The 27,482-nt window shown below is 35.3% G+C and overlaps 1 protein-coding gene across 1 annotated transcript in view; it reads left to right on the forward strand.

Annotated features, from left to right (window-relative positions):
- STK3 (serine/threonine kinase 3) overlaps positions 1-27,482 on the forward strand; it is a 315,279-nt gene that overhangs the window by 25,337 nt on the left and 262,460 nt on the right. Inside the window, exons 2-3 of the mRNA XM_059901561.1 lie at positions 20,160-20,240; positions 26,525-26,653. Of these exons, the coding sequence (XP_059757544.1) occupies positions 20,160-20,240; positions 26,525-26,653 (210 nt within the window). The remainder of the gene's footprint in view (positions 1-20,159; positions 20,241-26,524; positions 26,654-27,482) is intronic.

A 27,482-nucleotide genomic window follows, 5' to 3' on the forward strand; every position in this document is an offset into this window, starting at 1 on the left:
GTTATAAGAATTCTTTATGTATTTTGGATACAATTCCTGTATCATATAATCATATATGAGAGTTTTGTTCTCCAGAGTCACTTAGACTAAATAATTCTTTATCATTGCTTATTACATGTGTGTGTGCATGCATATGTATATGTGTATGTGTCTGAGATTCAGGTGAAGATGGTACCCGCAAAAGCAAGGAAAATGATCCACTGTCAAAAGATAAAATAGTCAACAGAATCAGAATCAGAGATGATACGTATGTTGGAATTATCATAAGGGACTCTGAAGTTACAATGACCACTATGTTAAAAGTATCTAGTGAAAGGTGGACAACATCTGTGAGCAGTTAGGAGAATTTATCAGTACAGTGGAAATTATTTTTTAAAAAAGAGCCAAATAGAAATGCTAGAGATAAAAGATATGAAATAAACAAAAAATTTAAATTGGTTGATAGTATCATTTGTCTTCTATATCCTTACTGATTTTCTATAAACTTACTGTATCAATTACTGAGAGAGGAGTTGTTGAAATCTCCAACAGTTATTTTGGATTTGTCCTTTTCTCAATTATTTCAGTTTTGTGTTTTATAAGCTTTGTCTTAGGGTGCTTACACATTTAGGGTTGTTATGTCTTCTTGATAAATTGACTCTTTTATCATTATAAAATATCCCTCTTCAGTCCTGGTGATAATTTTCTGCAGTCTTCTCTGCCTGATATTAATACAGCCACTTTAGCTTTGTTTTGATTAGTTTAACATGACATACATAATCTATATATCTATACATATATCTCTATTCTTTTACTTTTAACCTCTTTTTGCCTTTATATTTAAGGTGATTTCAGCATGTAGTTGGGTCTTGTTTTTTTATCCAGTCTCATAATCTTTCTGTTTTAATTGGGTGATTTGACTGTATTATGTAATGTAATTAACCAGTATAGTTTCGTTAACTATATTTTCCCGAGTTTTTGCTTAGTAGTTACTCTAAGGATTATGGTATGCATCTTTATTACAGTTGACTTCAGGTTAGCCTGCTTCCAGTAAATTGTTGTAAATTTGCTTCAGTATAGCTCCATTTCCCCTCTTTTGTTCTGTTGTTTTTGTATATATTTTACCTAAATAAGTTGCAATTTCAATAGTTCCAGTATTGAAATTATTGATTTTTTTGTAAGATAAATATTTATCTTTTATGTCTATGTACATATTTGCCATTTCTTTTCACCTAGAAGTATAATACTTCCTTTATTATTTCTTGCAGGGAAGTTCTGCTTGCAACAGAGTCTCTTAGTTTCTGTTTATCAGGGAATGTTCTTATTTGCCCTTCATTTTTGGATAAATTTGCTGGATTTAGGATTCTTGGATGACATTGTTCTTTTAGCACTTTGAGTATTTCTTTTTACTACCTTCTGACTGCCATGGTTTTTGATGAGAAGTCAGCTTTTAATCATATTCTTGTTCAAATTCATGATGAGCCATTTTCTCTTGCTGCTTTCAGGAATTTCTTTTTGTCTTTCAGCAGTTTGACTACAGTGTGTCTAGATGTACATCTTTTTGTGTTTATCCTGCTTTGTAATCATTTAGCTTCTTGTATATGTAAATTAATGCTTTTCATCAAATTTGGGAAGTTTTCAGCCACTACAGTATTTTTTTAAAATCATTTTTTCAGCACCTTCTCCTGAGACTCCCATTATGTTTGTGTTGGTATGTTAATGTCTCACCAGACTCTAAGGCTCTTGATTTTTCTTCACTGTTTTTCTGTTTTCCTAGGGAAGATATTTAGTTATCTTCATGTTTACTGATTTTTTTCATCTGTTACCTCAAATATGCTGTGGAGCCCTTCTAATGTATTGTCATTAAAGATGTATTTTTCACATGTAAGTTTTACGTTTTTATTAGTTTCTATTTTTCTATTGAGATTCTTTATTTGTTGAGTCATTTTCATGGTATTTTTCTTTAATTTCTTGAACACAGTTTCAATTTTTTGAATGTATTTAAAATAGCCACTTTGAAGCCTTTGTCTGATATATCCAGTAACTGGACCCACAGTGAATCATTGTCTATGGACTGCTTTCTTTTATGTTGATTGCTTCAATTTTGTTTTATCGACTGCTTTCCTGAGTATGGGTCACACTTTTCTTCGCAGGTTTCATATTTTTTTTTTTGTTTAAAACTGGGCTTATAAAATAATACATTGTGGGAACTTTGGTTTCTCTCCTTCTGCCTCCCAGACTTTTTTTTTTTTTTTTCTTTTTAGCTTTCACGGACTTAAACTGTGGCATCTATCTCCCTGCAGTGTTTGGCTGCTAATACCTCTGCTCAGTTCGTTTATTTTTAATTTTCTAGCCAGGATTCCTTGGGATTGCCTCGTCAGCCAGTGATTTGTGCAGAGGTTGTCCTCAAACACCTTGGGCCCGTATGACTTCCACTCTCTGCTGATGTATCTGTGTATGGGTTGGGGAGCACATTGAAAGCTGTAGCTAGTTTTCAAGTCTCTTTTGACTTTTACCTTTCACTAGGTCTTTTTTTTTTCTTTTTTCAGACAACATTTTTATTCCAGAACAAATTCATATACATAGTTTCTGTAGAAGATTAGAAAATTGTTACAGGTATATCCTACTCTGTATTATAAGCAGGAAGGCATTATAAGCACACACCTCCAATAATACTAAAAAATTAATCTATGATTCCTGCAATGTGACAGCAGACTGATTTTAAAACTACCTTAAAAATGATTCCTCATTATCATTGGGATTATTTTCACATTAAAAAAAATTAAAGTATAGTTGATTTATTGTGTTTTAGGTGTACAGCAAAGTAATTCAGTTACACATATTTCTTTTCAGATTCTTTTCCATTACAGGTTATTACAAGATATTATATATAATTCCCTGTGTTATACAGGAAATCATGTTGCTTATCTGTTTTATGTATTGTAGTATTTACTTGTTAATTCCATACTCCTAATTTGTCTCTCCCACCTCTCTCTGCCCTTTGGTAACCATAAGATTGTTCTCTGTGTCTGAGAGTCAGTTTCTCTTTTGTATATAGATTCATTTGTATTATCTTTCAGATTCCACATATAAGTGATATCATATAATATTTGTCTGACTTCACTAAGTGTAATATTCTCTAGGTCCATCCATGTTGCTGCAGATGGCAATATTTCATTCTTTTTATGGCAAATAGTCCATTGCATATATATACCACATTCTCTTAAGACAGTGATCTGTTGATGGGCACTTGGGTTGTTTCCATGTCTTGGCTATTGTAAAATAGTGCTGCTGTGAACATTGGGGTGCATGTATGTTTTCGAATTAGAGTTTTCATCTTTTTTGGATATATACCCAGGAATGGGGTTGCTGGATCATATGGTAGCTCTATTTTTAGCTTTTTAGGGAACCTCCATACTGTTTTCCATAGTGGCTGCACCAACTTACATTCCCACCAACAGTGTAGGAGAGTTCCCTTTTCTCCACACCCTCCCTAGCATTTATTATTTGTAGACTTTTTGACGATAGCCATTCTGACCAGTGTGAGGTGATACCTCACTGTGGTGTTGATTTGCATTTCTTTAATAATTAGCAATGTTGAGCATCTTTTCATGTGCCTGTTGGCCATCTGTATGTTTTCTTTGGAGAAATGTCTGTTTAGGTCTTCTGCCCATTTTTTGACTAGGTTGTTTGTTTTTTTGATATTGAATTGTATGAATTGTTTGTATATTTTCAGTATTAACCCCTTGTTGGTCATATCATTTGCAAATATTTTCTCTTATTCTATAGGTTTTCCTTTTGTTTTGTTGATGGTTCTTTTGCTGTGCAAAAGCTTTTAAGTTTGATTTGGTAGTTTATTTATTTTTGCTTTTGTTTCTTTTGCTTTGGGAGACTGATCTAAGAAAATATTGCTTTGATTTATGTCAGAGAATGTTTTGCATATGTTCTCTTCTAGGTGTTTTGTGGTGTCATGTCTTATAATTAGGTTTTTAAACCATTTTGAGTTTATTTCTTTATATGGTGTGAGGGAGTGTTTCATTGATTTACATGTAGCTGTCCAGCATTCCCGATACCACATTTTGAACAGACTGTCTTTTCTCCATTTTATATTCTTGCCTCCTTTGTCATAGCTTAGTTGACTGTAGATGTGTGGGTTTATTTCTGGGCTCCCTATTCTGTTCCATTGATCTACATGTCTGTTTTTGTGCTGATACCTTGCTGTTTTGATTACTGTAGCTTTGTAGTGTAGTCTGAAGTCTGGAAGGGTTATGCCTCCAGCTTTGTTCTTTGTCCTCAGGATTGCTTTGGCAATTCTGGATTTTCTGTGGTTTCATATAAATTTTAGGATTATTTGTTCTAGTTCACTGAAAAATGTCATGGGTATTTTGATAGGGATGGCATTAAATCTGTAGATCACTTTGGGTAATATGGCCATTTTAACAATATTAATTCTTCCAATCCAAGAGGAGGGGATATCTTTCCATTTCTTTGAATCATTTTCAATTTCCTTTGTCAGTGTTTCATAGTTTTCAGTGTATAGGTTTTTCACCTCCTTACTAGGTATTTCATTTTTATTGAAGAAATTTTTAAATGGGATGTTTTTTTACTTTCTCTTTCTGATATTTCATTATTAGTGTAAAGAAATGCTACAGATTTCTGTATATTAATCTTATATCCTGCTACCTTGCTGAAATCATTTATTAGTTCTCAGTTTTTCAGTGGAGAGTTTAGGATTCTCTGTATAGAGTATTATATCATCTGCAGATAGTGACGGTTTTACCTTTTCCCTTCCAATTTATATACCTTTTAATTCTTTTTCTTGTCTGGATGCTGTAGCTAGGACTTCCAATACTATGTTGAATAGAAGTGGTCAGAGTGGGCATCCTTGTCTTTTTCTTGAATATAGCAGGAATGCTTTTAGCTTTTCACTGTTGAGGGTTATGTTGGCTGTGGGTTTGTTGTAAATGGCTTTTATTATGTTTTGATATGTTTCCTCTATACCCACTTTGGTGAGAGTTTTTATCATGAATGGATGTTGAATTTTGTCAAATGCTTTTTTTCATCTATTGAGATCATCATGTGGGTTTTTTGTCTTTCCTTTTGTTAATGTGGCATATCACATTGATTGATTTGTGTATGTTGAACCACCCTTGTAACCCTGGAACGAATCCAACTTGATCATAGTGTGTGATTCTGTTAATGTATTGTTGGCTTTGGTGTGCTAACGTTTTGCTGAGGATTTTTGTATCTATATTTATCAAAGATATTGGTCTGTAATTTTCTTTTTTTGTACTGTTTTGATTACTGTAGTTTTGTAGTATAGTCTGCAGTCAGGGAACGTGATTCCTCCAGTTCTGTTCTTCTTTCTCAAGATTGTTTTTGCTGTTCAGGGTCTTTTGTGTCTCCATACAAATTAAAACATTTTTGGTGATTAGTTTCTGTTGTTTAATATAATGTAATTAAGGTTCATTTATGTTGTAGCATGGGGCAGGATTTCCTTCTTTTATAAGGTTGCATAATATACTATTGTATGTATATATCACATTTTGATTATTTGATTGTTTTTCTGTTGATGGACATTTGGGTTGTTTCTATCTCTCAGCTATTTTGAATAATGCTGTGATGAATATAGGTGTGCAGATATCTCTCACAGATGTTGCTTTGAATTCTTTTGTATATATCCAGAATTGGGATTGCTGGATCATATGGTAATTCTATTTTTATTTATTTGAAGAATCTACATAGTGCGTTGCATAATGACCGCACTATTTTACAGGAGTTCTAATTTCTCCCCATCCTCATCAGCACTTGTTTTCTGTTCTTTGTGATAGTGGTTATCCTGATGGTTATGAGGTGATATCTCATTGTGGTTTCAATTTGCATTTCTCTGATAACTAGTCATGTTGAGCATCTTTTCATGTGTTTGTAGGCCATTTGTATTTCTTCTTTTGAGATTTGTCTGTTCAAGTCCTTGTTCATTTTTATTTATTTATTTTTTAGAATTTTTATTAATTTATTTTTGGTTGTGTTGGGTCTTCGTTGCTGTACGTGGGCTTTCTCTAGTTGCGTTGAGTAAGGGCTACTCTTCATTGCGGTGTGCAGGCTTCTCATTGTGGTGGCTTCTCTTGTTGCGGAGCACCACAGGCTCTAGGTGTGAGGCCTTCAGTAGTTGTAGCATGAGGGCTTAGTTGCTCTGTGACATGTGGGATCTTCCCGGACCAGGGCTTGAACCATGTACTCTGCATTGGCAGGCGGATCCTTAATCACTGCACCATCAGGGAAGTCCTCCCTTGTTCATTTTTAAATTGGGTTTTATTGTTGTTGAGTTGTAAAAATTCATTTTTCTGAGTATTAACTCCTTATCAGATGTATGATTTGCACATATTTTCTCCAATTGTGTAGCTTGTTTTTTCACTCTGTTGATGATAATGATGATGATGATTATGATGATGATTTTTGGATGCTCAGAAGTTTTAAAGTTAATCTATTTCTGTTTTTATCACCTGTGCTTTGTTGTCATTTTCCAGAAATCATTTTCAAATCAAATGTCCTGAAGCGTTTTCCATATGTCTTCTTCTAGGGGTTTTATAGCTCTGGGTCTTATGTTTAGGTCTTATACATTTTGAGTTAATTTTTAAATTTTTTGTAAGGTAAGCGTCCAGGTTCATTCTTTTACATGTAGATATCCAATTTTCCCAGCACCATTTGTTGAACAGACTGTCCTTTCCCCATTGTGTAGTCTTGACACCCTTTGAAAATCATTTGGTCCTATTGAATACATGCAAGAGTTTATTTCTGGGCTCTCTGTTCTGTTCCATTAGTCTATATGTCTGACTTTAACCAGTACCATAATGTCTTGATTACTCTGGCTTTGTAGTATGTTTTGAAATCAGGAATTGTGAGACCTCTAACTTTGTTCTTTCTCCTCCAGATTGTTTAGGTTTTTTGGGGCCCCTTGAGAGTCCATATGAATTTGAGGATTTTTTTTTTTCCTACATCTGCAAAAAAATAAAGTCATTGGGATGTTGATAGAGGTTGCATTGAATCTGTAGATTGGTTTAAACAGTGTTAAGTCTTCCAACCAATCCATGAGCACAGGGTGTATTTCCATTTATTTGTATCTTCTTTTATTATTATTTTTAGCAATGTCTTGTAGTTTTCAGTGTATAAGTCTTTTACTTCCTTGGTTAAATTTATTTCTAAGTACTTTCCCCTCTATTTTATGCTATAAAAAATGGGATTATTTTCTTAATTTCATTTTACCATTAGTTGTTGTTAATGTATTAGAAATGTAACTGGTGTTTGTGTGTTTTGTATCCTGCAACTTTGCTGAAATCATCTATTAGTTATAACAGGTTTTGTGTGTGTGTGTGTGTGTGTGTGTGTATGTAATCTTTAGAGTACTTTACTTATAAGTTTATGTCATTTGTCAATAGAGATAATTTTACTTTTTTTACAATTCTTCTTTGCCTTTTATTTCTGTTCCTTGTCTAATTTCTCTGGCTTGGACTTCCAGTACTATGTTGAATAGTAGTGGCAAGAGTGGGCATTCTTGCCTTGTTTCTGATCTTAGAGGAAAAGCTTTTAATCTTTTACCGTTTACTCTCTTGTGAACGTTTCATTATGTTAATATAGTTTTATTCTATTTCTATAATAGTTTGTTGAGTGTTTTTATCATGAAAGGGTGTTGAATTTTGTCAAATGCTTTTATTGTGTCAATTGAGTTGATTATGTGGTTTTTGTCCTTTATTTTATTAATTGTTGATTCTCATTTGTTGAACCATTCTTACATTCCAGTTATAAATTCAGTTGATCATGGTGTATAATCCTTTTAATGTGCTGTTGGATTTGGTTTATTAGTATTTGTTGAGTACTTTTGCATCAATATTCATTAGGGGTATTGGTCTGTAGTTTTTATTTTGTTTTGTTTTTTGTTTTTCTTTTTTCATGTTGTGTCTTTGTATGATTTTGGTATTAGCGTAATGCTGGCCTCAAAGAATGAATTTGGAAGTGTTCCTTCCCTTCAGTTATTTGGAAGAGGTTGAGGAGTATTGGTGTTAATTCTTCCTTAAATGTTTGGTAGAATTCTTCAGCAAAGCCATCTAGGCCTGGGCTTTTCTTTTTTTTTTTTATATAATTTTTTTTAAATTTTTATTTATTTATTTATGGCTGTGTTGGGTCTTCGTTTCTGTGCGAGGGCTTTCTCTAGTTGTGGCAAGTGGGGGCCACTCTTCATCGCGGTGCACGGGCCTCTCACTATCGCGGCCTCTCTTGTTGCGGAGCACAGGCTCCAGATGCGCAGGCTCAGTAATTGTGGCTCACGGGCCACGTTGCTCCGCGGCATGTGGGATCTTCCCAGACCAGGGCTTGAACCCGTGTCCCCTGCATTGGCAGGCAGATTCTCAACCACTGCGCCACCAGGGAAGCCCTGGGCTTTTCTTTTTTGAGGGGTTTTTGATTATTTTTTCAATTTCCTTATTCAGATTTTTTATTTCTTCATGATTTTGTGTTGGAAGGTTGTATCTTTCTAAAAATTTATCCATTTCTTCTAGGTTCATTCTTCATAGTATTCTTTTGTACTAGTTTTTAATTCTGTGACATTAATTTTAATGTCTTCTTTGATTCCTAATTCTAGTTGAGTCTTCGTTCCTTCCTCCCTCCTTCCCTTCCTCCCTCCCTCCCTCCCTCCCTCCCTTCCTTCCTTCCTTTCTTTTTTTTAGTCTAGTTAAGGGTTTGTCAATTTTGTTGGTCTTAAAAAACCAACTCTTGGTTTTGGGCTGCTATAATGAAATATCAAGACTGGGTAGCTTATAAATAATAGAAATTTATTTCTCACTGTTCTGGAAACTTGGAAGCCCAAGATCAAGGTGTCAGCATGGTCACATGCAGGTGAAAGCCTTCTCCCAGGTTCATAGCTGGCACCTTCTCACTGTGTCCTCACATGGTGGAAGGGGCTAGGGATTTCTCTGGAGCCTTTGTTATGAAGCCACTAATCCCATTCATGAGGGTTACACCCTCATGACTTAAGCACCTCCCAAAGGCCCCGCCTCCTTATACTATTGTCTTTGGGAGTTTGGATTTCATCAAATACATATATTTTGGAGGACACAAATATTCAAACCATAGAAGAGCCGTTCTGTTGATGTTTAAAAATTTGTTTTTCTATTTCCTATTTTATTTATCTCTGTACTAATCTTTATCGTTTCATTCCTTCTGTGAACTCTGGGTTTAATTTATTTTTCTGGTCTCTTGATGTGTAAAGTTAGGTTGTTCCTTTGAGATCTTTTTATTTTTTATTTTTATTTTTTTAATCACAAATTTCACTGCAATTTTATTTATTTATTTATTATAAAATAAGCAACAAGGATATATTGTTCAGTACAGGAAAATATAGTCATTACTTTGTAAATGGAGTACAATATATAAAGATACTGAATTACTATGTTGTACACCTGAAACTAATATACTTTTTTTCTTCAATGTTCAATTGTCTTTTTTTTTTTAAAATAAATTTATTTATTTTATTTATTTATTTTTGGCTGCATTGGGTCTTCGTTGCTGTGTGCGGGCTTTCTCTAGTTGTGGTGAGCGGGGGCTACTCTTTGTTGTGGTGCGCGAGCTTCTCATTGCGGTGGCTTCTCTTGTTGCAGAGCATGGGCTCTAGGCACGCGGGCTTCAGTAGTTGTGGCACGTGGGCTCAGTAGTTGTGGCTCGCGGGCTCTAGAGCGCAGGCTCAGTAGTTGTGGCACACGGGCTTAGTTGCTCCGTGGCATGTGGGATCTTCCCGGCCCAGGGCTCGAACCTGTGTCCCCTGCATTGGCAGGCGGATTCTTAACCACTGCACCACCAGGGAAGCCCAATTGTCTTTTTAATACATTTTTTTTCATAGTTTTCATTTTTTTTTAACATCTTTATTGGAGTGTAATTGCTTTACAGTGGTGTGTTAGTTTCTGCTGTATAACAAAGTGAATCAGCTATACATAAACATATGTCCCCGTATCTCCTCCCTCTTGAATCTCCCTCCCACCCCTTTAGATGGGCACAAAGCACCGAGCTGATCTCTCTACTCTGCGGCTGCTTCCCACTAGCTATCTATTTTACATTTGGTAGTGTATGTATGTCCATGCCACTCTCTCATTTCATCCCAGATTACCCTTCACCCTCCCTGTGTCCTCAAGTCCATTCTCTATGTCTGCATCTTTATTCCTGTCCTGCCCCTAGGTTCTTCAGAACCTTTTTTGTTTTTTAGATTTCATATATATGTGTTAACATACGGTATTTGATTTTCTCTTTCTGATTCACTTCACTCTGTATGACAGTCTCTAGGTCCATCCACCTCATACAAATAGCTCAATTTCGTTTCTTTTTATGGCTGAGTAATATTCCATTGTATATGCCACATCTTCTTTATCCATTCATCTGTCGATGGACACTTAGGTTGCTTCCGTGTCCTGGCTACTGTAAATAGAGCTGCAATGAACATTGTGCTACACGACTCTTTTTGAATTATGGTTTTCTCAGGGTATATGCCCAGTAGTGGGATTGCTGGGTCGTATGGAAGTTCTATTTTTAGTTTTTTAAGGAAGCTCCATACTGTTCTCCATAGTGGCTGTATCAATGTACATTCCCTCCAACAGTGCAGTAGGGTTCCCTTTTCTCCACAGCCTCTCCAGCAGTTATTGATTGTAGATATTTTGATGATCACCATTCTGACCGGTGTGATGCGATACCTCACTGTAGTTTTGATTTGCATTTCCCTAATGATTAGTGATGTGGAGCATCTTTCATGTGTTTGTTGGCCATCTGTATATCTTCTTTGGAAAAGTGTCTATTTAGGTCTTCTGCCCATTTTGGGATTGGGTTGTATGTTTTTTGATATTGAGCTGCATGAACTGCCTGTATATTTTGGTGATAAATCCTTTGTCAGTTGCTTCGTTTGAAAATATTTTCTGCCATTATTAGGGTTGTCTTTTCGTCTTGTTTATGGTTTCCTTTGCTGTGCAAAAGCTTTTAAGTTTCATTAGGTCCCATTTGTTTATTTTTCTTTTTATTTCCATTACTCTAGGTGGTGGGTCAAAAAGGATCTTGCTGTGATTTATGTCATAGAGTGTTCTGCCTATGTTTTCCTTTAAGAGTTTTATAGTGTCTGAACTTACATTAAGGTCTTTAATCCATTTTGAGTTTATTTTTGTGTATGGTGTTAGGGAGTGTTCTAATTTCATTCTTCTACATGTAGTTGTCCACTTTTCCCAGCACCGTTTATTGAAGAGGCTGTCTTTTTTCCATTGTATATACTTGTCTCCTGTATCAAAAATAAGGTGACTATATGTGTGTGGGTTTATCTCTGGGCTTTCTATCCTGTTCCATTGATCTATATTTCTGTTATTGTGCCAGTACTGTACTGTCTTGATTACTGTAGCTTTGTGGTATAGTCTGAAGTCAGGGAGCCTGATTCCTCCAGCTGTGTTTTCTTTCTCAAGATTGCTTTGGCTATTTGGGGTCTTTTGTGTCTTAGTACAAATTTTAAGATTTTTTGTTCTAGTTCTGTAAAAAATGCCACTGGTAATTTGATAGGGATTCCATTGAACGTGTAGATTGTTTTGGGTAGTATAGTCATTTTCACAATATTGATTCTTTCAATCCAAGAACTTGGTATATCTCTTCATCGGTTTGTATCATCTTTAATTTCTTTCACCAGTGTCTACAGTTTTCTGCATACAGGTCTTTTGTCTCCCTAGGTAGGTGTATTCCTAGGTATTTTATTCTTTTTGTTGCAGTGGTAAATGGGAGTGTTTCCTCAATTTCTCTTTCAGATTTTTCATCATTAGTGTATAGGAATGCAAGAGATTTCTGTGCATTAATTTTGTATCCTGCAACTTTACCAAATTCATTGATTAGCTCTAGCAGTTTTCTGGTAGCATCTTTAGGATTCTCTATGTATAGTATCATGTCATCTGCAAACAGTGACAGTTTTACTTCTTCTTTTCCAATTTGTATTCCTTTTCTTTCTTTTTCTTCTCTGATTGCCGTGCCTAGGACTTCCAAAACTATGTTGAATAATAGTGGTGAGAGTGGACATCCTTGTCTTGTTCCTAATCTTAGAGGAAATGCTTTCAGTTTTTCACCATTGAGACTGATGTTTGCTGTGGGTTTGTCTTATATGGCCTTCATTATGTTGAGGTAGTTTCCCTCTATGCCCAGTTTTCTGGAGAACTTTTATCATAAATGGGTGTTGAATTTTGTCAAAAGCTTTTTCTGCATCTATTGAGATGATCATATGGTTTTTATTGTTTAATTTGTTAATATGGTGTATCACATTGATTGATTTGCATATATTGAAGAATCCTTGCATTCCTGGGATAAATCCCACTTGATCATGGTGTATGATCCTTTTTATGTGTTGTTGGTTTCTGTTTGCTAGTATTTCCTTGGGGATTTTTGATGTATATTCATTAGTGATATTTGTTGGTAATTTTCTTTTTTTGTAGTATCTTTGTCTGGTTTTGGTATCAGGGTGATGGTGGCCGCATTGAATGAGTTTGGGAGTGTTCCTTTCTCTGCAATATTTTGGAAGAGTTTGAGAAGGATAGGTATTAGCTCTTCTCTAAATGTTTGATAGAATTCACCTGTGAAGCCATCTGGTCCTGGACTTTTGTTTGTTGGAAGATTTTTAATCACAGTTTCAAGTTCATTACTTGTGATTGGTCTGTTCATATTTTCTATTTCTTCCTGGTTCAGTCTTGGAAGGATATACTTTTCTAAGAATTTGTCCATTTCTTCCAGGTTGTCCATTTTATTGGCATAGAGTTGCTTGTAGTAGTCTCTTAGGATGCTTTGTATTTCTGCGGTGTCTGTTGTAACTTCTCCTTCTTCATTTCTCATTTTATTGATTTGAGTCCTCTCCCTCTTTTTCTTGATGAGTCTGGCTAATGGTTTATCAATTTTGTTTATCTTCTCAAAGAACCAGCTTTTAGTGTTATTGATCTTTGCTATTTTCTTTGTTTCTATTTCATTTATTTCTGCTCTGATCTTTATGACTTCTTTCCTTCCACTAACTATGGGTTTTGTTTGTTCTTCTTTTTCTAGTTCCTTTAGGTGTAAGGTTAGATTGCTTATTTGAGATTTTTCTTATTTCTTGAGGTAGTCTTGTATTGCTATACACTTCCCTCTTAGAACTGCTTTTGCTGCATCCCAAAGGTCTTGGATCATTGTGTTTTCATTGTCATTTGTCTCTAGGTATTTTTTGATTTCCTCTTTGATTTCTTCAGTGATCTCTTGATTATTTAGTAACGTATTGTTTAGTCTCCATGTGTTTGTTTTCTTTTTACGTTTTTTTCCCTGTAATTTATTTCTCATCTCATAGTGTTGTGGTCAGAAAAGATGCTTGATAGGATTTTGGTTTTCTTAAATTTACTTAGGCTTTATTTTTGACCCAAGATGTGGTCTGTCTTGGAGAATGTTCCATGTGCACTTGAGAAGAAAGTGTAATCTGCTGGTTTTGGATGGAATGTCTTATAAATATCAATTAAATCTATGTGGTGTATTGTGTCATTTAAAGCTTGTGTTTCCTTATTAATTTTTTGTTTAGATTATCTGTCCATTGGTGTAAGTGAGGTGTTACAGTCCCCCACTATTATTGTGTTACTGTCAATTTCCACTTTTATAGCTGTTAGCAGTTGCCTTATGTATTGAGGTGCTCCTATGTTGGGTGCATATATATTTATAATTGTTGTATCTTACTCTTGGATGGATCCCTTGATCATTTTGTAGTGTCCTTTTTTCTCTCTTGTAACATTCTTTATTTTAAAGTCTATTTTATCTCTTATGAGTATTGCTTCTCCAGCTTTCTTTTGATTTCCATTTGCATGGAATATGTTTTTCCTTCCCCTCATTTTCAGTCTGTATGTGTGCCTAGGTGTGAAGTGGGTCTCTTGTAGACAGCCTATATATGGGTCTTATTTTTGTATCCATTCAGCAAACCTTTGTGTTTTGGTTGGAGCATTTAATCTATTCACGTTTAAGGTAATTTCGATATGTATGTTCCTGTTACCATTTTCTTAATTGTTATGTGTTTGTTTTTATAGGTTCTTTTCTTCTCTTGTGTTTCCCACTTAGAGAAGTTCCTTTAGCATTTTTTGTAGAGCTGGTTTGGTGGTGCTGAGTTCTCTTAGCTTTTGCTTGTCTGTAAAGCTTTTGATTTCTCCCTCGAATCTGAATGAGATCCTTGCCGGGTAGGGTAATGTTGGTTGTAGGTTTTTCCCTTTCATCACTTTAAATATCTCATGCCACTTCCTCTGGTTTGTAGAGCTTCTGCTGAGAAATCAGCTGTTAACCTTATGGTTGTTCCCTTGTATGTTATTTGTCGTTTTTCCCTTGCTGCTTTCAGTAACTTTTCTTTGTTTTTAATTTTTGTCAATTTGTTTAATATGTGTCTCGGCGTGTTCCTCCTTGGGTTTATCCTGCCTGGAATTTCTCTGTGTTTCCTGGACTTGGGTAGCTATTTCCTTTCCCATGTTAGGGAAGTTTTCCACTATAATCTCTTCAAATATTTTCTCAGGTCCTTTCTCTCTCTCTTCTCCTTCTGGGACCCCTATAATGCGAATGTTGTTGCGTTTAATGTTGCCCCAGAGGTCTCTTAGGCTGTCTTCATTTCTTTCCATTGTTTTTTCTTTATTCTGTTCCGTGGCAGTGAATTCCACCATTCTGTCTTTCAGGTCACTTATCTGTTCTTTTGCTTCAGTTATTCTGCCTTTGATTTCTTCTAGTGTTTTTCATTTCAATTCTTGTATTGTTCATCTCTGTTTGTTTGTTCTTTAATTCTTCTATGTGCTCCTTAATTCTTCTCGTTCTTTGTTAAACGTTTGTTGCATCTTCTCGATCTTTTGTTTCATTCTTTTTCCGAGGTCCTGGATCATCTTCATTATCATTATTCTGAATTCTTTTTCTAGAAGGTTTCCTATCTCCACTTCATTTAGTTGTTTTTCTGGGGTTTATCTTGTTCCTTTATCTGGTACATAGCCCTGTGCCTTTTCATCTTGTCTATCTTTCTGTGAATGTGGTTTTTTCTACAGTCTGCAGGATTTTAGTTGTCCTTGCTTCTTTTGATTGAATTCTTGACATTATAAATTTTTACATTGTTGAGGCTGAATTTTGTTTGTTTAAGGAGTTACAGGCCTACTTCAGAGATACTGCGGGTCCAGTTCCAGACAACTGCAATAAACCAAATATTGCAACAAAGTGAATCACACGAACTTTTTGGTTTTCCAGTGCACAGAAAAGTTATGTTTAAACTATGCTGTTGTCTATTAAGTGGGCGGTAGTATTGTCTAAAATACAATGTAATATACCTTAATTGAAAAATACTTTAATGCTAAAAAATGCTAACCATCATCTGAGCCTTCAGCAAGATGTAATCTTTTTGCTTCTGGAGGGTCTTGCCCCAATGTTGATGTCTGCTGACTAATGAGGGTGATGGTTGCTGAAAGTTGGCATTGCTGTGGCAATTTCTTAAAATAAGACAACAGTGAAGTTTGCTGCATCAGTTACTCTTTCTTTCCTGAACGATTTCTCTGTAGCATGCAATGCTGCTTGATAGCATTTTACCCACAGTATAACCTCTTTCAAAGTTGGAGTCAGTCCTTTTAAGCCCTGCTGTTTCATCAACTAAGTTTCTGTCATATTTAACATCCTTTGTTGTCATTTCCACAGTCTTGATAGCATCTTCATCAGGAGTAGATTCTATCTCAAGAAACTACTTTCTTTGCTCATCCATGAGGAGCAACTCCTCATCCGCTAAAGTTTTATCATGAGATTACAGCAATTCAGTCACATCTTCAGGTTCTACTTTTAATTCTAGTTCTCTTGCTGTTTCTACCACGTCTGCAGTATTTTCCTCCACTGAAGTCTTGAATCCCTCAAAGTCATCCATGAGAATTGGATTCAGCTTCTTCCAAACCCTTATTGATGTTGGTATTTTGACCTTTTCCCTTGAATCATGAATGTTCTTATGATTGGTAAATACTTTCCAGAAGGTTTTCAGTTTACTTTGCCCAGAGCCATCAGAGGAGTCACTATCTATGGCAGCTGTAGTCTTATGAAATAACATCTTTTAAATAATAAGACTTGAATGAAAGTTGAAATTGCTCCTTGATTTGTGGGCTGCAGAATGGACGTTGTGCTAGCAGGCATGTAAACAACATTACTCTCTTTGTACGTCTTCATAAGAGCTCTTGGGTGACCAAGTGCATTGTCAATGAGCAGTAATGTTTTGAAAGGAATCCTTTTTTCTGAGCAGCAGTTCTCAACAGTGGGCTTAAAATATTCAGTAAACCATGTTGTGAACAGGTGTATTGTCATCCAGGCTTTATTATTCCACTTATAGAGCACAGGCAGAGTGGATGTAGCATAATTCTTGAGGACCTTAGGATTTTCAGATTGATAAATGAGCATTGGCTTCAACTTAAAGTCACCAGCTGCATTAGCCCTTGTTCTTGGAAGCCAGACATTGACTTTTCCTCTCTAGCTATGAAAGTCATAGATGGTATATTCTTCCAATATAAGGCTGTTTCATCTACATTGAAAATCTGTTGTTTAGTGTAGGCACCTTCATTAACTATCTTAGCTGGGTCTTCTGTATAACTTGCTGCAGCTTCTACCTGAGCGCTTTCTGCTTCACCTTGCACTTTCACGTTATAGAGATGGTTTCTTTCCTTAAAATCCATGAACCACCTTCTGCTATCTTCAGGCTTTTCTTTTGCCACTTCCTTACCTTCTTCTGTCTTTATAGAATTGAAGAGAATTAGGGCTTTGATCTGGATTAAGCTTTGGTTTAAGGTAATGTTGTGGCTGGTTTGATCTGTTTGGCACAGGAGGCCTGGCTTATGGCCTTTCTCAGCTTTTGACATGCCTTCTTCACTAAGCTTAACCATTTCTAGCTTTTGATTTAAAGTGAGAGATATGTGACTGTTTTTTTCACTTGAACACTTAGAGTTGTTGTAGCGTTATTCATTGGCCTAATTTCAATATTGTTTTGTCTCAGGGAATAGGGAGGCCTGAGGAAAGGGAGAGAGATGGGGAATGGCCAATTGGTGGAGCAGTCAGAACAGAAAACATTTATTAAGTTCATTGTCTTATATGGGTGTGGTTCATGGCACCCCAAAACACATTACAATGGTAACATCAAAGATCATTGATTACAGATTACCATAAAAATATAATGATAATGAAAAAGTTTGAAATATTGTGAGAATTACCAAAATGTGACACAGAGACACAAAGTGAGCAAATGCTGTTGGAAAAATGGCACCAATAGTCTTGCTCTGTGCAGCGTTGCCACAAACCTTCCTTTTGTAAAAAACTTAGTATTTGCAAAGCACGATAAAATGAGGTATGCCTATATAGACTTATTCTGGTAGGCGGTTGTTACCTTGTAGATTGGCTCAGTGCTTTTGAAGCCTGTTTTTAAGCTCCTTTTGGGAGAGTCTAAAGTAAAGTAGCGTTTATGTTTTGGTAATGCAGTCTCTTTTCTAAAACAAGGCTGTTCTGGGATGTCTACTGAATGTCCTTTGTATTCTACGAGTTCACTTAAGTGTTGATGGTGGGAAAGATTCTCAGCCTTTTGTGACCTCTGGGAGTTGTTCTTTTTAAATCTCCCTGGTCGTTTTTTTCTCTTAGGAAATTGATTTTGTTGGGTTTTGTAGAGTGTTTTTGTAAGCATGTACAGGTTGGCATTCAGCTAAATAGTCAAGGGAGCTCCTAGGTAGATTGATGGACCTGTTTCTCTGCATAGCTCTTTTCTCACAGGTATTCTGTAATGCACATTTTATTTGCCTTGCCTCCCCAAACTCCCATCTTTGTTTCTTCAACTCAGCAAAATTGCTGGGCTCTGTTGGGTTCCCTTCACGCTGTGCTACATTTTGGACATAGCCTTTAGATCTAAAGCTTGGGTGATAGTAGGGCTTGTCGTATTTCTTTCCCTTTTCTCATGGATCTCTGTCCTGAAATGTCTGATATCTAATGTCTGAAAATAGTTGCTTCCTATATTTTTCTGAGTTTTTTAGTTGTTTACAGCAGCCAGATAATTCTGGATCCTCTTACTTCATCGTCTTACTTCCTTGCGGTCAGAAGTGGAAATCCTATAATGGACACTTTTAAATCTTTAAGTTGTTTGAACTTTCAGTAGCATTTGAAAATGGTCAAGTACTCCTTTCTTGTCCTTCATGATCTCATTTCCTAAATTTTGATGTTTTCCTGGGATCTCTTCTTGACCCTTACGGCTTCTTAGACATTTTCCTGATGATTTTATCCCTTCTCAAGTCTTCAGGCTTCATCTGTGTGCTGGTGACACCAAAAATGACATTGCCAACTCAGATCTCTGCTGGTATTCATATATACAGTTGGTTGCTGGAAATCTACATTTGGATGAGAGGAGTTAAACCCATCTTATTCCCCTCCAAACTTTTTTCTGGTGTTCTTTAGCTTAGTAAATAACATTACCATCTAGTCATTAGCTTAAGCCAAAGGCTTATTAAGAGACATTCTCAACTCCTCTCTTTCTCGCATCACCCCATATTTAATCAAAACCACTTTCTGTTGACTGTGCCTCTTTAATATCTTGATTAGCTTATCCTCTCTCCATTCTTACTGCCACTCCTATACTCTTTGCATCCATATTTTGAATAATCCCCTACTGGTTTCCCTTCTCTACTGTTGCTTACTGCATGTCCTTCCTCTGGATTACAGGGGAAGTGATCTTTTTAAAATAGAGCTCCTTAACATGGTTTACAAGACTCTTTTTAACCTGACCATTTTTAATACATCCTGGCCACTTTTACTTTATTCTTTCTGAATTATTTTTGGTCCTTTATACATGATACTTTATTCATACCAAATTATTTTTGGTCTTTCAGACATACCATGTATAATGCTTTTCATTTCTTACTTCTAGATATTTCTGCACATGCCATACTATGGATAACTTTTAAAAAAGCAAAAACAAAATAAAAAGACATTTCTCTATGGCAAATAGTCAAGTAGACCATAAAACTAAAAACTCATAAGTGAAGTCAATACAAGTGAAAATATTTGCAACATAAACAAAGACCAGTTTCCCTTGTATACAGATAAGAAAAGGACCAAAAACCCAAGAGAAAAATGAGCAAAGAACATGAATAGATGATTTGTTTCATATTATATTAAAAGATGCTCAACTTCGCTCGTAGTAAGAGAAATGCAAAATAAATCTTCTCTGAGTTACAAGTTTTCACCTAATGTATTGGCTGAAATATTTGGTTCAATACTATGTAGGTGGAATTGTGGGAAAAGACGCTCTCATATATTACTTGTAGGAGATTAAATTCGTATAAGCCCCCTGGTGGGCAGTTTGTTAATATCGATTAATATACATATATATTAATATCACATACAATTATAGTAGATAAAATATACCATAATATAATCAATCAACAATTTTAATAATTACTATATAGTTATTATTGATCTTATATTAAATTTATATTGTGACATATGGTTATACTTACAGTATATGTGCTTATTTATCAATATATATACTTCTGTATTTGTGTGTGTTTATATATTCCCTTGACCTCACAGTTTCGCTTCTGGGAATTTATCTTAAAGATATATTAGCACATGTGTGAGTTGACTTATGTATAAGCTTATTTATTGCAGTGTTGTTTATATTAGCAAAAGGGAACCTAGATATCCATAAGTAAAGGATCGGTGAGTAAGAGAGACTACATCTTTGCAACAGAATAGGATGTAGATGTAAAAAATAAAAGAATGAGGGTGCTTTCTATGTATTTATGTCATAGAGATCTCCAACATGGATTTTATGTTGTCAAGTAAAAACATCAAAGTATATAACAGTGTGTATAAAAAAGATTGTGTATAAAATGCTCTATTGTGTGTTAAAAAGGGGGAGAAATAAAAATATATATTCATATTTGTATAAAGGTTTCACAAGAAGCTAATAAAAGTGCTTATTCTTTGAGGTGTTTCTGGGAAGATTAAGAACAGGGGTTGGAAGGAGACTATGTACTGTATACTTTTTTATATTGATTGATTTTGAACCATTTGAGTATATTGCCTCTTAAAAATAAAATTAAAAAATTTATGAAAGATCTTAAGGAAAATATTTTTTCTGTTCTTTTTCTCATCAGTAAGCTAAAAAAGCTGAGTGAAGACAGTTTGACTAAGCAGCCTGAAGAAGTTTTTGATGTACTAGAGAAACTGGGAGAAGGGTAAGTACAAAAACATGAAAGTAGCATTTAGATAATGACAGAGCAGTTATAAAATACTGTGTAAGATTAGTCTTTCACTAGAGTATATTTGATTGAATTGAGTAGTAAGAGTATAGAGGGAATGTACCTGAACATAGTGAAGGGCCATATATGACAAGCCCAAGCTAACATCATACTCCGTGGTGAAAAGCTGAACGTACAGGAGAACTTCCAGGATAGTAAAAGGCACAAAACACAATTAAAACAGCTTAGACCAGCAAGAATAAGGAAAAAGAAATAGAGAAAACAAAAATATAAAGTAGTAAGCTAAATGTAAGTTGGAAGGAATAAAGTGAAGTACATTTTTCACTAAATGTCAGTTCTCTCATAGGCAAATTATTAGGGCTAATTAAAATGCAAAACCTAGCTATATGCTGTTTATAAGACGCCCGTGTAATACAAAGGGTAGATATATAGTGGTATTTCCTATTAGAGATACCAGATAAGAAAGAACTAATCACACCAAAAAACAAAAAAGAAAGCAGGAGTGGCAATATTTATATCAGGTAAATTAAAGTTAAAAGATCTTGAGTAAAGAGGGGTTAATATTCAAATGAAGAATAAAGAGGGATATTAGGTAATGACATAAAAGACAGCTTATAATGAAACATATATGTGTCAGTCGCCGTGACAATTAAATTTCTGAAGGAAAGCTATTAGAAACATCAGGGGAATCTAATAAAAATGTATTCATGTGAGAGATTTTAATATATCTTTTTCTGAATTGGACAGAATAAGGAAAAAAGAGAAAGGACATAAAGGGATTAAGTATTATAATCAACAAACTTGATTATATATATGTGTGTGTATATATATACACACACACACACCATATATATGGTATGTATTTATACTTACATTGATATAACTATTCTTGCCTCCCCCCCACCCCCAGTTTTTGGTATATTCATGGACCACTGATTAAAAAAAACTAACAAAAAAACCCCAACAAATTCTAAAAAAAGGGATTTTTCAGGTTACATTTCTAATTATAGTCTACTAAAATTAGAACTAAATAATTACAATATGATAAAACCCACACTTATTGGAAATTAGGAAACATAATCTGAGGTAACCTATGAAGAGGAAATTGCAAATTATCTAGAAAACAATGAAATAGAGAACAAATCATACTAATATTTATGGAATCCAGCAAAACTGTAATTAGGTGACATATTTCGTTTTAAATTTCTTTACTACTAAAGAAGAAAGACCAAAAAGTAAAGAAGGAAGGAAGGAAGGAAGGAAATAAATAAATAAATAAAATAACTTAGTGCTTATTTAAAGAACTGAGAAAAATAATAAAATGTACCAGAAGAAACTAGAAATAGAGAATTCATGAACTAAAAAGCTGAAATTAATGAAATAGAAAGTAAAAAAATTAGAAATAATATATGTATATAAAAGATACTTCTTTGAACAGGTCATTAAAATAGTTAAACCTAGTTCTGACTTTGACTAAAGAAAAAAGAGCAAAAATAATTGAAGATTTGGAATAAGAAAGAAGATACAAGCAATGATAAAGAAATGATTTGAAGAATTAAAAGACTACTAAATGCTGCTCTATGAAAACTCATTTGAAAATCTAGAAGTAGATGATTCCATAACAAAATATGAATTGTGTGAATTGACTCCCAAAGAAGTTTAAACTTAGATATATCAATTACCATAGAAAAGATGGAAAGACAGTTAAATATCTATCTATTAATTAAAAAGATACCAGCTCATGATATATGTACACATAGCTGATTCACTTTGTTATACAGCAGAAACTAACACATCATTGTAAAGCAATTACACTCCAATAAAGATGTTTTAAAGGAAAAAAAAAAAAAGATCCCAGCTCATAGCAGCAGTATTCACAATAGCCAAATGTGGGGATGTCCATCAGTTGATGAATGGATAAACAAAATGTGATATATCTGTACAATGGAATATTATATAGCTGTTAAAAAGAATGAAGTACTGATACATACCTCAGTATGGATGAACCTTGAAACATACATTCAGTGAAAGAAGCCAGATACAGAAAGTCACATATGATTCCATTTATATGAGGTATCCAGAATAGACAAATCCATAGAGACAGAAAGCAGATTCCAAATGATTTGGAACTAGATAGGGGTGGTAAGGATTACACAACATTGTGAATGCAGTACACTTTAAAATGTTTCAAATGGTGAATTTTATGCTATGTTCATTTTACTAAAAAAAAAAAAAAGTACCAGCTAAGGTTTATCCAGTCATTAAGGGACAAAGAATTGCAGTTATTTTTATGAAGCCAGCGTAACTTTAATCAAAATCTAGATGTATGCAAAAGAAAACTGTAGCCTTACTTTGCTACCCGTTATGATTTCCATGCCCACCTTGTCTCAGATGGAAAGACATTGTCACTTCACTTCTTAACGGATCCCAACATCCGTTAAATTTAGGGAACTTATTTCAGTGTTGGCATCTCTGTTACCTCTGACCTGCACTATACAGCTTTCAGCGACACCAGTAAAGGGAGTATCCTCTGGACTCTCTCAGTGAGCATACTTAGAGGGTGGGCCAGCAGGTCACATGGTGAGATTTTGATTCTAGTATTCCATCTACTTGAGCCTTTGATCTCCTTCCTCTGATGTATAATGAGGATCCCTGGCATCTCACTTAATGTGGGCCATTGTTGAGTCTGGGTTTTAGTTAGCTAGCTGAGCAGACTGTTAGGGACACTCTCAACTGTTTGTTAGAAGTAAATTCCTTTCTCCCTGGAAATCTTAGAATTCCTTCCCACACATATTCTTTAGGGTTCTGCTAATAAAAACTGACAAAATCATACACCTCTTTTGGTGTGACTAGTAGGTACTCTTGGGTCAGATTTTATATTCATTCCTCTGGTGTCTGTGGGAATTTGAGTGTAATTATAGGTCTGGAACAATGAGAGGTGGTGGTGATGTAGTCTGGGAAAGGAGCTGCATTTCCCTGAAAGGCAATTCCCTCGAGTAAGGTCTTATAGAGTCTTCAGGCATCATGAGGTTAATTTTCTCAGACTAGGGGATAGGGTTGCTTTTGCTGACAAGGGAGACTTGGTAGGGGTTGGGGTTTCAGGTATTCAGATTAGTAACAATCTACGTTAATATCCCAATACCAATTCTCTGGGTACCTCTCTTTACAGTTAAAAACCTAACTTTAGCATAGTAGTCCTGGTGATGTTGTGAATTCAGTTTGCAATGTAATTCAGCTTCCAGCAAGATTAGACTTTGAGTTTGGGTTTCAGAAGTCTCAGTCCTGGGCATATAAGAATCACGACTTTCTTTTGGGGCATTCAGAAGTTTTCTGGGTCTCTTAGTCTTGGGCTGGCGATTTAAGCCCTGAGCTTGTTATAATTGTTTCATGACTTTTCCAGTGTAGGCAGGAGCAGGCCATTCCATTCTGCAGTCTTCGTACCCCTATTTTCACTGTGACAGTCAATTGATACAGTTATTTGGTCTTCTAAAGCTTTGCCTAGACTCCGGGCAACTAAGGATAATAATTTAAATAATTGTTTTGCCCCTAAATACCATAGGCTATCAATGTTCTGTTTGTCACTTGTTTTGAAGCCATCACTGTATTCAAATCTAAGAAAAAACTAATCCAGGATTCCCATCTTTAAGATTCCTTCCCTTAGAACCAGTTCCTTCCCCAAAAGTATTGGTACCAAGACATGGTTAGGAAAAGAAAGGCTACTCTGTGTACTCTGGGTTTAAAGAGTTTATTATGAAATTTGGGGCTCAAATGACTTGTGGAAGGGCCAGGGATGCAAAGGTTATGGACTTTGTCACTGAAGGTCAGAGAAGCCAGTGCTGAAGATCTCTGCCTGGAGTACTGAAGTGGTGTTTCTTAGAAGCTCACCTGGGATCTGCTGGAATCCTTAAGAATCTTTGAGAAGCTTGCACCAACTATCTTAGTCTGCAGCAGCAGCATCTTGATTATCAAAAAGCTCAGCAAGAAGCCACTGTGTACCTTATATCTGCTAATGCATCTGCTACAGCTAAATTTGGAGAATGATAGTTTCTCCTCAACTTTTTGCCATTCAGATTTCATGCATTGTCAAACTCTTAACTGGGATCCATTCAGGGAAGGGAAATCTGGGAAATGTGGTTCCCAGTTTTCCTCCTTTGTAGTGGCAAGAAGACCTTAGAAGGGACTGATGGCGTTGCTTAACTGACAATAGGTAATCTAGCACTGAATTCTAGATTAGCTTTTGAGGGAAAAAAAATATATGTATACACACACATATATACACACACATACATGCACACACACACACACACACACACACACACACACACAGATATGGCTTCTAAGGGGAGATGCAGATTTCCCCTGCTATCTGAAAGTAGAGCGTTCCTATGAAACCTTTCGTAAGTTGAAATGTTGTAAAGCAAACAAGCAGTTACCTTATGACACATCTTGCTAACGGATACACAGAATAAATTGAGATAAAGCACAGATGCTCACAGACACAGTTCAGAGCTATGGCGGCGTGATGCTGAGGTGCTGAGTGCAGTTTCCAGGGGATGAGCTTGGCGCGGCTGCTCTTGCTGCTCATGGTACTTTCTCCCTCTGTAATGGCTCCTGCAGAAACAAACGTTGAATGCTGTTTTTGCTTTTCACCTTTTTTTGTAAAAGGGTAAATCTTCTTCGAATTTCTTCTGGTTAGCGAAACAGGTACTAATCCAGGTGTTTTGTAAAAGCGAAGGGGCGTAAGGTGAACTTTTGAAAAGTGGGGTTTACCTGTGTGTGTGTGTGTGTGTATGTGTGTGTGTAAATTAGGACTACACACACACACACACACACACACACACACACCCAAAGGTGACTTTGGGTATCAAACTAAATTAAATTACTTCAGAAAGCCCAAAGAAACAGAGGATAGAATGCAATTCATTTTGTTAAAGTAACTGCTTTGTCACTCATTTTTCACTTTTTCACTTATTTTAAAAGATTGTAAATTTGAAATGATCCTGCATAGCTTCCTAATATTAGGAAACATTCCATGTCTCTAACGGCTTGCTCTTCTTTCTCTTCTGTAGAAATAATGTAGTAAGGAAAACATGATCTTTGGAGTCAGAATATGTTTGAATTCTGGCCTTGCTGGTCACTGGTATCTGAGTCTCTATTTCCTCATCTTTTAAAATGGCTATAATAGTATTTTACCTCACAATTGAGAGGGTTGAATTTGATAATGCTTGTAAAACATCAAGCATAGTACCTGACTTACAGTAAGAATTTAGTAAGTGATAGTTTTTACCTCGTCTTCTAATTCATCTCAAAATACAAATGGCTTCCCTCTCTCATTGTTCTTGCTTTTTAAGACACATAAATATTTAATTGGCAATGTTTCAAGAGTTGTAGCAGAGACAGTTTTTGAACAAGTGGCCATTAGATCCTGTTACTCATTGTATTTATCTTTGTGTGTGTGGTCTTGCTCTTGAGGAGAAGAAGATAGTGAAAGGAGCATTTGAGAGACCTTGGATCTGTGACATGGCAGGGACCAGATTTCCTGCTTCTCTAACTTTGGTGTTGTGTGGTCCCCAGCTGAAGATTTCAGTTGCTCTTAAGCAGTCTGAACAGACATTGTACTTTGATATTTTGGGGATGATTTTGTTGAAGATGAGATCAGCCTTTTCTTCTAACATGAGACTTTGGCTGTTTTTATTCTGTATTTCATTCTTTTAACTTCTACTTATGTATCTTCTTAATGCTGCATTTGTTTGAGCTGACAAACCGTAAGTCTATTTCTTTCATTCATAAGAAAATCAGCAAATCTTTGTCTATTAATTTGATGATTTTAGTTAATTTTAAGTCTATAATTGAAGCATTAAAGCTAAGATATAATTCACTTTTTAAATTTGTTTACTTTGATTTGTCACCATTAAGTAGTATTTTAAATTAGAAAACACTACATGGATACTATATATAAAATAGATAGCTAATAAGGACCTACTGTATAGCACGGGGAACTCTACGGAGTACTCTGTAATGGCCTATATGGGAAAATAATCTTAAAAAGAGTGGATATATGTATATATATATAACTGATTCACTTTGCTGTACACCTGAAACTAACACAACATTGTAAATCAACTATACTCCAATAAAAATTTTTAAAAAATAAAATAAAAAAAGAAAAGACTACATGTAAAAACTCATAATAGACCATTTTTTCTCTAATAGTTATGTTTGAAAGGGGAAAAATAAAGAAATGTCTTGGTTTCTTTTAGGTCTTATGGAAGTGTGTTTAAAGCAATACATAAGGAATCTGGTCAAGTTGTGGCAATTAAACAAGTACCTGTTGAGTCAGATCTTCAGGAAATAATCAAAGAAATTTCCATAATGCAGCAATGTGACAGGTATGTAGAGATTTTATTTCTTTACCTTCATTTTGATAAGTTTTGCTAATAATGTATAATAAAATGTGTTCTTTGGTCATTTGTTTAGTTTTCTCTTCTGACTTTCCATCGGAAGGGAGACTAATCTTTCAAGGAAGATGAGAATAGCTTTGTAGGGTTGTCTTTAGGACTTTCAGCTCTAAGGCAGAAATGATACTATAAAGCAAACGTAGTGAAAGAAAATACTCAAGCCCTTTTCTCATTTTCAGGGAAAATTTATGGGTGAGAATTAGTTTTTGATATTAAGGAAAAGTCATTTAACCATCCTTTTGATTTAATTGTTTTCACTAATTAAAAGCAGTCATGTCTTATGTAACTCTAATTTATTCAACAGACATTTACTGAGCATCCCTAGTGGGCCAGGTACTGTGCCAGGATCTAGGAATATCAAGGGAACTAAGACATTGTTTTTTGTCTTGAGGGGCTGGTAATCTCGTTGGGAAGACAGATACTTAAGCAAATAGCTGTAGTACAGCACAGTCATTATACTGACTGGTACATGAGGAGATGTGAGAACAAGGAGGCAGGGCACCTACCTCAGCCAGGAGTCAGGAAGTCTGGAATGCAGAGGAAGAGTAAATTTGGTGAGGAAATAGAGGGATGAGAGACTGTACAGAGAATTAAAGGTAGAAAGGTGAAAAACAGCTCACTGTTATGTGCTGTTCTGACAAAGTTTAGAATTACTGCAGTGGAAAGTAAGAGACAGAGTGATATGAAATGAGTTTGGATAGGTAAATGGAGCTGATCATGAAGTATCTTATATACCCTAGTAAGTAGCCTGGCCTTTATA

This window comes from Balaenoptera ricei, chromosome 17, assembly GCF_028023285.1.
Source record: "Balaenoptera ricei isolate mBalRic1 chromosome 17, mBalRic1.hap2, whole genome shotgun sequence".
NCBI lineage: Eukaryota > Metazoa > Chordata > Mammalia > Artiodactyla > Balaenopteridae > Balaenoptera > Balaenoptera ricei.